This window comes from Mus caroli, unplaced genomic scaffold, assembly GCF_978045245.1.
Source record: "Mus caroli unplaced genomic scaffold, Mus_caroli_1 scaffold_14, whole genome shotgun sequence".
Taxonomy (NCBI): domain Eukaryota; kingdom Metazoa; phylum Chordata; class Mammalia; order Rodentia; family Muridae; genus Mus; species Mus caroli.
In genome coordinates this window covers 104,115,642-104,127,701 of record NW_028227269.1, presented here as the reverse complement: position 1 = coordinate 104,127,701, position 12,060 = coordinate 104,115,642, and the positions used below count along the sequence as shown (strand labels likewise).

The window sequence follows — 12,060 nt, the reverse complement described above, 5'->3', positions numbered from 1 at the left end:
GGTCTAAGGAACTTTGCTTTCACCCCAAGCAAAATAGAAACGGAGATGGGGGTGGCAGGCAGCAAAGGCAGCAATGAGATAGGTCCATCACAAAAAGTTAACTCAAGAGACCACGGAAATGGAAAAGCTAGGAATGGCTGTTGGGCCCGTCTCATCTCATTCTGTTGTCTTTCCTTACCCACAGGAGCTCGCTGACATGCAGGTCCTTCCCATAAAAAGCTTTTTATATCTCAGCCATGCGGATGTATAAAGTTCTGCTGGATTTTATTGGATGGATGAGTGGATGGATGGATGGGTGGATGGATGGATGGATGGATGGATGGATGGATGGATGGATGAGTGGGTAGGTGGGTGGGTGGGTGGATGGATGGATGGATGGATGGATGGATGGATGGATGAGTGGGTAGGTGGGTGGGTGGATGGATGGATGGATGGATGAGTGGGTAGGTGGGTAGGTGGGTGGGTGGTGGGTGGGTGGATGGATGGATGGATGAGTGGGTGGGTGGATGGGTGGGTAGGTGGATGGATGGATGGATGGATGGATGGATGGATGGATGGATAGATGGATGGATGGATGGATGGATGGATAGATGGATGGATGAGTAGGTAGGTGGGTGGGTGGGTGGATGGATGGATGGATGAGTGGGTGGGTGGGTGGATGGATAGATGGATGGATGGATGGATGGATGGATGAGTGGGTGGGTGGGTAGGTGGATGGATGGATGGACGGATGGATGGATGGAAGGATGGATGGATGGATGAGTGGGTAGGTAGGTGGGTGGATGTATGAGTGGGTAGGTGGGTGGGTGGATGGATGGATGGATGGATAGATGGATGGATGAGTGGGTGGGTGGGTAGGTGGATGGATGGATGGATGGATGGATGGATGGATGGATGGATGGATGGATAGATGGATGGATGGATGGATGGATGGATGGATGGATGAGTAGGTAGGTGGGTGGGTGGGTGGATGGATGGATGGATGGATGAGTGGGTGGGTGGGTGGATGGATAGATGGATGGATGGATGGATGGATGGATGGATGAGTGGGTGGGTGGGTAGGTGGGTGGATGGATGGATGGATGGATGAGTGGGTGGGTGGGTAGGTGGGTGGATGGATGGATGGATGGATGGATGGATGGATGGATGGATGAGTGGGTGGGTGGGTGGGTGGGTGGGTGGATGGATGGATGGATGGATGAGTAGGTAGGTGAATGGATGGATGGATGGATGGATGGATGAGTGAGTGGGTGGGTGGGTAGGTGGGTGGGTGGATGGATGAGTGGGTGGGTGGGTAGGTGGGTGGAGGGATGGATAGGTGGGTGGTAGTTCGAGGGGAGGAGGTAGAAATCAGATGAGTAGTTGAGTGGGAGAAAGAAGAGTAGATGAATACAGAATGGATAGCTGGATTGGTGGACAGTGGATAGGTAGATGAACAAAGGATGGATACAGGATAGACAGATGAGTGAATGAGTGTTGGGCAAGGGGATGGGTGAGGGATGGATGGAGGATGGGTGAGGGATGGATGGGGGGGTGGATGGAGGGTATCTACACTAGGAATGGATAGGTGTGTGGGTGAGAGGCAGGTAAGCACATGGATATGGGCATGGATGGTGGGTGGATGGGTGAGAAATAGACAAGGGAAGATGAAGGATGGAGAGTCAGACAGAAAGAACATGGATGGGGGGGTGGGAGGGTGGGGAATGGATTAGGAGATGGGTGGTGGTGGGAAGATAGATGGATGGTAGACAGATTTGCATTTGGATGAATGGGCAAACTCAAGGATACATCAGGAATGGACTCACAGGTATGTCTGGGACAGATCCTTGGAGGAATCAACTACCATGTCAGGAGCCTAGACTATGTCAAGGTCTGGGGGTTGGATCGGAAGTGGCACAGTCAGGCCCATGTGCAGAAAGATGAGCTGGCTTCAGCTTGGGGCATGAGTAGACAGATGCGACAGAAGAGGGAAGTCTGTGACCAGTGTTTACACATAATGTGACCTGGCGTGGAATAAAGTACTGAGGGAGGTAGAGAGAGGCATGCAGAGCACCGCAGTCGGTTGGCTCTGTCATCAGTCATCACATTGCTGAGTCATCGTGGGGGAGACAGACACTTTGTTCTTAGCCTGTTTCTTGATCCACAGGCTGAGGCAGCAGAGAGGATAGAGTAAAGGGGGCACCGGGCTGACCACGTGATAATGTTAGAGTCCTAGGAGGAACCTGGATTTGGGAGCATTTGGGTAGAATTAAAACCAGAAGGGTGGAAGTGGACTCCGTTCAGAGCAAAGCTGGAGGAGCCAAGGACCACGCTTGTGCACCACACAGCTTACACTTCCTGCCTTCCTTCTTTCTCCAGTGTAAAGTGGACTCACAGTTTAAACATCAGATACTATATCACTGCATTTTTCCCTCTTAATAAAAATATCGTGGGCATTTTCTTCTTATCCCTTTTCCCACGATATCATTTTAGTGGATTTCTAAAGCCTGGAGACATCCTCAGATCCCGCTGATGGGAGCTGCTTAGTAACACTGTGCCACCATAGAGCACATTTCACTCAAAAAAAAAAAAAAAAAAACAACAACAAAAACAAAAACGATGCGCATGTTAATGGGTGTCTTAGGGCTTCTATTCCTCCCAAAGTCATGACCAAGAAGCAGGGTGGGGAGGAAAGGGTTTATTCAGCTTACACTTCCACACTGCTGTTCATCACCAAAGGAAGTCAGGACTGGAACTCAAGCAGGTCAGGAAGCAGGAGCTGATGCAGAGGCCATGGAGGGATGTTCCTTACTGGCTTGTTTCCCCTGGCTTGCTCAGCTTGCTTCCTTATAGAACCACAACTGGTTCTATAAGAACTATAAGACCACAACAAGCCCAGGGATGGCACCACACACAAGGGGACCTCCCCACTTGATCACTAATTGAGAAAATGCCCCACAGCTGGATCTCATGGAGGCATTTCCTCACCTGAAGCTCCTTTCTCTGTGATAACTCCAGCTGTGTCAAGTTGACACACAACACCAGCCAGTACAATAGGTCTCAGGTCCTGGGGTCCCCGGATATGCTTATCTTAGCCTAAAGCTTTGGGCTAATGAGATTGGCCAGTGGGTAAAGGTACCTGGTGCCAAACCTAATCCTAGAGTTGGAGGAAGACACACACACACCACACACACCACACACACATACATACATACACACATACATACACAGCACACACATACACACACCACACACATACTCATACACACTCACATACACACACACTCACATACATACACATACACACTCACACACACATGCACACTCACGTACACATACACCACACACACATATACTCACACACACACATATACACACATACACACACACACATATACACACACACTCACATATACACACATACCCACACACTCATATACACACACACACCATACACACACACTCACATACACACACACCATTCACATGCACACACACCACACACACTCACATACACATATATATATATACACACACACCATACACACACATACTCACACACACACACACTGGAGCACACTCCAGCATGTCTGACAGATGTTATGTTAAAACACTGTCACCCCTATGCCACCAGGCCCGTGAGAAGGTGGCACTCCTGCAAGGAGCCCTCTTGAAGATGTCCCTACCTACACTGTTGGCCACAGCCTTGGGTTCCAGCAATAAAAGCAAAGAGTGGCTTTAGGAAGTTGCACAACTCCTCAGGGGAGCTTCCAGTGAGACACGGGGCTTGACCAACCGCTACCATCCTCAGAAAGCTATCCCACGGAATGCTACCCTGTACCTCCCAGCCTGGGACCACACAGCCCAGCTGGGAAAGCACATCCGTGTTCGAGCCCACTGTCCTGGGAACCCAGAGAGCAGTGACTGTTAATGGGAAGAAGCCACTTCCCTGCTGGCTGGCATGTCTGTCTCCCAGTAGGATGGCTTGGCAGAGGCAGCTGCCCACCCCCAGACCCCACGGTTTCGCCCTCTGGTCCCAGGAAGTCAGAATCTCCAGGATGGCTGGTCCAGTGTTGGCACATGGTAGGTGTTCAAGGACATAAAAATCTCTATACAGTGTGCCAGCAAACTCCCTGAAAAGGCCAGGGTGGGAGACAGATCCCATGCCAAGCTCAGTGCTGGCAGGGGTGAGTCTCCTGCAGAGAGGAAGGCGCAGGAAGGCTCCGGTCCACCTAATTAATTTCAAGTGTTTGGGGAAATCAGAGAAAATTTGCTGAAGACAAATCCCAGGCCTCCAATTGGACCATGGCTCCCCTTGCTCATTCTCCCCTCAAGTCTAGTTCTCATGCAAATGTGTCCCCAGCCAACCCCTCTCCTCCTGTCAAGTCCCCTCCCTGCCACCAGACTTCCACAGAGGCAGGGGCTGCACCTCCCCCATGGGAGGCCCTCAGATTTTACAATCCTGGCAACCTAGGCTTCCAGTCCTCGCCCAGGCAACAAGTATGATCTTCCTGCTTACAGATTTATCTTTGGCTACAGAGGTTTCCCACCTAGGGATGCCCATTCCAGGACCACAGGCAAGCACTCACTACACTCGGATCGTGGCTCTGGATGGCCTTCACATCTTGGAACTAGAGGAGGAGACACACCTCATGAAGCAGGCAGACTCTTAACACTACACAAAACACCAGAGAGAGGCTGCCAGAGCTGAGTGAAGACAGTAGAAAAAAAACCTCCGGAGGGGTTAGGGGTGGGGTTAGCATCCGGGCCAAGACAGCAGCGGGGGGTTTCCATGAGCCACACAGGAAAATGAGCTAGCTGTATTCCAGAAACTGGAAAAAGTCAGACTGCCAACAAGGAGAAGAATCAATAAAGGAAGGGGCTGACCCGCCGCCCAAGGGCCCAGCAAGGTGTGGTTCTCTTCGACGCTGGAGGGGTTTCCGAGGGTAGGGAGAAGGGGCGCGCAGGCCTTTAGATCTGCGCTGCTCATCCTCAAGCCAGGAAAGGACAAACTGCCAGGCTCAGCGGGGCCTCTACCATCGGCTGGTTCCACGGGTGGGTTCACCTTACTGAGGAGGACAATACGGCTCAAAACCTGGTTTTCTTTTAGCATTATCCCTTAGACGATAGAAGAGATATTTAATCAGCGTTTACCTTGCAGTTCTAGAGGTAATTCTAGAGGTGACTTAAGATGCAGACTAGGTGACATGCAAACACCACACACCCACCCTTTTACAAAGAGACTCAACATCTGGGGACTCAAACTCACCTACGTCCTGGGACTAGTCCTCACTGGACAGTGTGCTGTGGCTGTATGCCTCTTTTAAACATATATATATATATATATATATATATATATATATATATATGTAAATATATATATATGTAAATATATATATGTAAATATATATATATATATTTGTGTGTGTGTGTGTGTATATTAGTTATTTACTTAATTTGCATGAGTGTTTTGCCTGGGTGAGTGTATGTGTACTGTGTGCATGCAGTTCCCGTGGAGGCCAGAAGAGGGCATTGTATTCCCTGGAACTGGAGTTGGAGCGTCACTATGTGGATGTTGGGAATAGAACCTGGGTCTTCTGAAAGAACAGTAATTGCTCTTTCCCACAAGCAACACTCCAACCCATAGCTCTTCTTAGAAATATTAATTTTGTTATGTATGTGGTGTATGGGTGTATGTGATGCAGGTACCATGTGGGCAGAGGCATCGAATCCCTCCAAAGATGACGTTCAAGGCAGTTGTGGGCCTTATCATATGGGTGCTGGGAACTAAACTCAGGTCCTCTGTAGGGGCGGTATACACTCTTAACCACTGACCCATCTCTCCAGCCCCCATCTTAGCCTCTTCTATAGCAGTTGAGAGGGAAACCCAGTACACTCAGAAACATCTATGATCAACGAGGCGGAGACAGGAACTAGACAGCAGGACAGACAGGAAAAAAAAAAACGATCGGGCTTTTTTTGCAGGAGAAATACCAATAAGCCCACAAAATACAAACAGACATCATGTGAAATATTGGGAAGCGGGAGGTACAATTCACTGGTGAAATATGCGCTCAGCACAGGCAAGACCTTGGGTTCAATCCCCAACTCACCCGTGAATAAAAAACCTGGCAGATGCAAATTTGTGTCTGTGGGTTTGAGATGCTGTAGAGGGCTCTGCGGGGGCTCTTGATACACCAGGAACTACCTGTGGCTACTGAGCAGGAGGGTGAAAATATATTGCAATATATGAGGGGGGAAGTAGGTCATTAGTTATTTTTCAAATAGCTACTAAGTCACCGGAATATAACTACAGACTATATTTGGGGTCCTGATATTTACTAAGCACAGCTGTTGGCTGCTTCATTTGGTCACAAGTGCATGAACAGACTTGGGTATATTAAGGAACCAGGCATTTAGGGACCTACGAGTTACAGTGGTAGGGCTGTCCTGGGGTGAAGCCATGAGGCTGCTGACTACAGCCACAGAGCTCTAGGGAGCTCTAGACAAGGTAAGCCAGGGTCAGCACTCTGTCAGGGATGCTGACAGAATGGACTGCCCCTCTGGGGTTCTAAAGGCTGGCTGTCTCCCTCACTGGGTTCAGTCCGGAAACACTCAACATGGAGCTGGGTAAGGTTCAGAGGAAGTGGCCTAGACATTGTGCAGTGGTTTGAATGGGGTCCAGGAAGAGGTATGCCCAAGGCAGACCCCTGACAACTTGCTATAGAAAGTTCTGGAAAGTGAGGGATCTGTGGGCGCTGTTCTAGAGAGAATTGCCCATAAAGTTCTCCTGGATTGAGAGTAGGTCCTAACCCATGACCGACCACGAGTCTATGGGAAGATGGGCAGTGGAGAATTTGAGACATAGAATCAGGGAGGTGTTTGTGAGGGGAAGACAGAGCTAGAAACAGCTGCTACTGTAAACAAGGCCTGTCAGAATTCAGGGTGCAGCTACCCCAGCTGGGCTGAAGAACTCAACAAAATAAGTTCTGCCACCAGCTTGATCCTTGAGCTAGCAGCCTCCTGGCAAGGAGTCCGGATCTTCTCCAAGGCCAGAGGTTTATTTGAGGAACGTAAAGTACTCACGAGTGACCTTTAGTAAGGGAGAGTAAAGAGAGACAGGAGAGCGACCTGCACTGGTGTCTGGCTCAGGTTCCCCTGCACTGAGCTGTGTGGATTTAGGTCTATTTCCTCTCTGGGCAGTCAGAGCCCATGTGCCAGTGGCCTTGTTGAGAAAGGTGTTAGCAGTTGGACCTTAGGAGCCTTCAGTGCAGGACCCTAGAGTGTGTCTGCTAGCCTGAGATGGCTCAGAGACAGTTACCACGGTGGTGTCATTTCCTCCTTGGGGAGGGCCTGGGACACGGTGGCTCCCAAGATACAATGGGAGGATTGGCTGCTGTAACCAATGGGGCAGAAAAAAAAAACAAAAAACAAAAACCAGAATCCATGCTCACACAGCTCTGGAGATGGTAACGTGAAACAAGACGTCAGGTGGGCTGGTTTCTTCTGGGAGTTGGGGCAGGACCTGCACACCCTATGCCCACCCCCACCCCATCCCCCTTCCACCCCCTACCCCCCCACACACACACTCTCCTGGAGGCTGTGGGCTAGTGGCACTCCTGGGCTTGTAAATGGTGTGTCTTCTATGTCACCACATCACAGCCCCTCTAAGCAGTGACTTCTAGGGACCCCTTCGAAGTCCTCATTTCATCACGGTGCATCTGTGAAGATCATCTCTAGACAAAAGTATACTCCGGGAACTGGGGGATTTGGCCACATCTTTGTCCGGGGCTGTAATGCACAAACCTGGGACTCCAAACACACGGCAAAAACGCTCTTTGTTACGTCTTACCCTGTAGAGCGCCTGAAACTTTCTAGAAGTCAATCGACCTCCAGATTCCTTGGGATTTAAATAAAAGGACACAGGGGTGCAGACATGGTGGAGACAGCACAGTGACAGGCACTGCTGTGTGGTTCCAGCCACAGCTTTGTATTTCCCTGGGCCTTAAGTTTTCTGGGTTTGTTTTGTTTTGTTTCCAAACCTTCAAATAGACAAACCTCAGTCCTCGTTTCTACAGACAGAGGGTAAAACGCTGTACAGCCCCAGAGTGTCATGAGCAGTCCATGTGAGCTCGCCTGGGATGCCCAAACCAGTGCCAGCAGACCGACGGGCTTCCACCTCCACGGTCTGGTGTTCTGTGTGCTTAACTCACACGTGGTGAGAAGGTGAGAGGTCGGGGAGGCAGGCGTGAGCTAACATAACATACCCTTTACAGGCTTCGAAAGACTACGTGTGTGGTTTGACTATCAAATGCCCCCCCACCCCACCCCCACCAAGCTCACTTGTCGGAACACTTCATTTCTGGTTGGGGCTGCTGTTCTAGAAAGTCATGGAAGGTTTAGGAGGTAGAGATTTAGTGGAAGAAATTTGTTCACGGGGGGGGGGGGGCAAGGAAGGGGTGGTGCGGGGAGGATTTAAGGTTTATTTAATGGCCCCGCCCTACTTGCAATCCTCTGCTTCCTCACTGCAGATGCAGTGTGACCAGCTACCTCATACTCCTACCACCACACCTTCAACTCCGAGCTTTCCTAGCCACACCTTCATGGCCATGCTCTCCTGACCACGCCTTCCATATCACATCTTCCTGGCCACGCCTTCCCTATCACTCCTTCTTGGCTATGCCTTCCTGGCCACACCTTCCCCATCTCGCTTTCCCCACAGTGATGTGGACTGTCCTGTGGGGCTGTGGCCCAGAATAAAGCCTTCTTCCTTTAACAGACTTCTTGTCAGGCATCTGGACACAGCTATGAGTGGCTACTGCACCGTCTGCCCTTGCTCACAGAGAAACTGCCGCCCCTGCGGATTCGGAAGGATTGCCGATGCTGTAGCTGGTTCCCATGAGCAAATCCTCCACAGGGGAAAGGTGGGTTCACCGCTGCTCCCACTGCCGACTGGCAACCGTTTTATACTTATTTACAAGGCAGCGCAATTATGTGTAATTATTCCATAATGCAAACACATTACGAATACTTACAGCGCCATTTCCCCCTCCTCCTAAGGAATCTGGCTGAACTCGGGGTTAAAGATATTTTGTGTAATTGAAATTTGGAGCAGGTGTGAGAAAGGGAGAGAGAGCCTTCCTGGCTGGGGTTAAGGGAATTGCAATGAGTGTTCTTTTGAAAACAGGAAAGGTAGTCCAAAAGAAAATTCTTCAATGATGAACACCGTACAGATAACCCAGGAACTCCACAAGAGACACACCACAGCCCAACCCTATAGTGACAATACTTTCCAATTTAATAATTGTGTGTGTGTGTGTGTGTGTGTGTGTGTGTGTGAGAGAGAGAGAGAGAGAGAGAGAGAGAGAGGTGTATGTGTGTGTGAGGGGGGGGGAGAACATGTGTGTGTCACAGCATATGTGGAGATCAGAAGACAACATAAGGAAGTGGATTTTCTCCTTCCACCGTGAGTCCTAGGCATGGAACTTGGGTCTCCATCCCTGGAGGCATGCACATTTACCTGCTGAGTGAGTCTTCTCGATTGCGTTATCCCAGCCCCCACCCCACCCTTAGTGCCTTCCACTCCACACATTTTTATTGTTCTGCTTCCCTGACTCAAAGAAGAAACTCTTAGCTCATTTCATCGATCTGGTCTCACACCCACAGCATACAGTACAGTGCTGAGCACACAGGAGGCACTCAATGAATGCCTACTTAATCAGACAGGATGGGCCAGTAAGAGGGCTCAGTGGGTTGAAGCGTTTGCTGTGCTCAATGATCTGAGTTCAATCCCCCAAACCCACGTTTAAAAAGCCAGATATGGTGGCTTGCATCTGTGCTCCTACTGGGAGATGAGAGGTGGACACCAGAGAGCCAGCCAGAAGCTCAAACGAAGCACAGCATAAGAAGCAACAAGGGAGACCCTGCCTCAAAAAGAAAGGAGACAGAGAACACGTGGAGTTACCCTCTGACCTCACAGTGCCTGCTGTACATAGGTACACTGTATCCCACAGGCACTCACATACGTACACCTGCACAAATAAACGAATAATTAAATAAGCTTTAAAAAAATAAGCAAGTCTATAGACATTCAAGTCGTTCCCTGAAAGGAAGTTGGGTGGGGGGACGACAAAAAATCAGCAAAAAGTGAGTGCTCACTGTATCTATCCAAGTCACACAATTTTATGTGATCCTCGAGTACACTCTCCAGACTCTCCAGGTGCGGCGCTTCATCCCCAATACACAGATGAGGAAACCGAGGCTCAGAACTGTATGCCGCCCAAGATCACACAGGTTCAAAACCTGTAAGTGCTTCACCCAGGTCTCAGCCCTCTCACCCTGCAAACCATCTTTTGTACCCTACCACAGGTACCCTCGAAGCAAGATCATGTTCCTGCATCTGCCATCGATGTCACACAACTGATCGGGTCTGCTGTCACCAAGAAGCCATCAGACGCGAGCGGTGAGCACAAGGAGGATCAAGTGGCTGAGGGAGGCTGCTGTCAGGAGCTCATTTTCCTGACACCTGGATGCAAACTCCAACTAAGTCCTCCAGTCTGAACTTGTCCTTATTCCCAATTCCATATCAAGTCACAACAGACATGCATCAGAGATCCAGTCTCCCTGGCAACTACCTGTGTTCTGCTGCCCTCTCTCTCGGACAGCCGGACAGTCACCTGACCCGCGCTGCCACTCTGCCTAAAGAAGGCAGGGACTGGGTGTTGCCCCAACAGTCAAGATGAAGCTGTCAGGCCTTCACAGGCAGAATACTTCCCAGGGTGTGGGACAGCTGACGCCTAGCTTTCTTTGCCCTTAGTGATCACCTGCAGGGGCACAGAGAGAGGAGGGGACCCCAGACGGTGGTCAGATCCTGGCTACATATTTCTCTTTATTGAACCAGCTTCCATGAATGCATCTAGAAGGCTCCAGAAGGTTCCACACAGAGGCTGAGAGGTCTTATAAATGAAACAGTAGGCCAAGACAATTCAGGGAGGCACTGACAAGGCGGCGATGGAGGGCAGGGGGACAGAACCCCAAATCCCCAGGCTTTCCTCCTGAGTGTCCTGATGTTCAACACTTATCAGTTACTATCATTACATAACAAATATCTCTGAAACACAATGGCTTGGGGCCTGGGGAGGCAGCATAGTTGGTAAAGTGCTTGCCTTGCAAGCATGAGAACTGAGTTTAATGCCGAGAACCCAGAGTGAAGGGCAGACACGTTAGCACATGCTCACAACCCCCAGTGCTAGGGAAGCAAACCCCAGCAGATCCCTGGGGCCGTCTGGCCAGCCAGCGTCAAAAGCAAGGTGGGTAGATCCCGAGAAATGAATCCGGAGGCTAACTTCTGACTTCTCCATACACCCAGCTACGCCATGTGCTTGACAGGGTCATCTCATGTGCATTATTTGCTAGGCCTGTCATCACATGCAAGCATAGACTAAGAGGCTTGAATAATGAGCCAATTGTATTTCTGGTCCTGGAGGCTGAAGTCCAAAATGGAGGCCTGCAGGGCTGTTTCTCCCAAGGTCGGGTCCTCAGCTTGCAGCCGCTGTCTCCCAGACACATTGTCATCTGCTCTTTCTCCACTCCTGTGCCTCTCAGGTGTCCTGTCTCCCAGGGAAGGGACACCAGGACTGACGGACTGTTAGATCCCAGCCCACTCAACCCAGCCCCAGTGAGAAAGTTCTGGGACTTTCCTGGGGGGGGGGGGGAGGCTTGCTTCACAGGCTCTCAGCTTTGGCACTTTGCATGAAGAAAGGATACAGGTTCAGACACTTGGCAGTGGGCAGCCACCCATGTTGATAAAACTGCCCTCCTGCAGGGACTCTGGTGCCCTGGAGTCAACCACACTGGGACCATGGCAGAAAGCTGAGAGGCTGCCTCACCTTGTCTACCTGATGTTGTTCATTTTCTCTTCACCACCCCTCCCCATGCCCTCACCTCTCACCCACCCACCCACACACACACTTTGCCATTTGATAAAACATAGCACAGTATTTTCTCCAGAAAGCAAACTATGGCATCAGTATTACACGTGGTTCCAGTTTGAACTCAGCTTGTGGCCGCAGCTGAGGACCA

The 12,060-nt window shown here is 50.3% G+C and overlaps 1 protein-coding gene across 1 annotated transcript; it reads right to left on the bottom strand.

Moving 5' to 3' along the window:
• Window positions 1-223: 223 nt before the first annotated feature.
• Window positions 224-1,025, bottom strand: LOC147001321 (uncharacterized; the record flags this gene model as incomplete). The annotated part of the gene is made up of 2 exons (XM_085830111.1): window positions 224-453; window positions 521-1,025. Coding segments are annotated over 2 exons (735 nt in total), but the record flags the coding sequence as incomplete, so codon positions are not given.
• Between the last annotated feature and the right edge of the window lie 11,035 nt (window positions 1,026-12,060).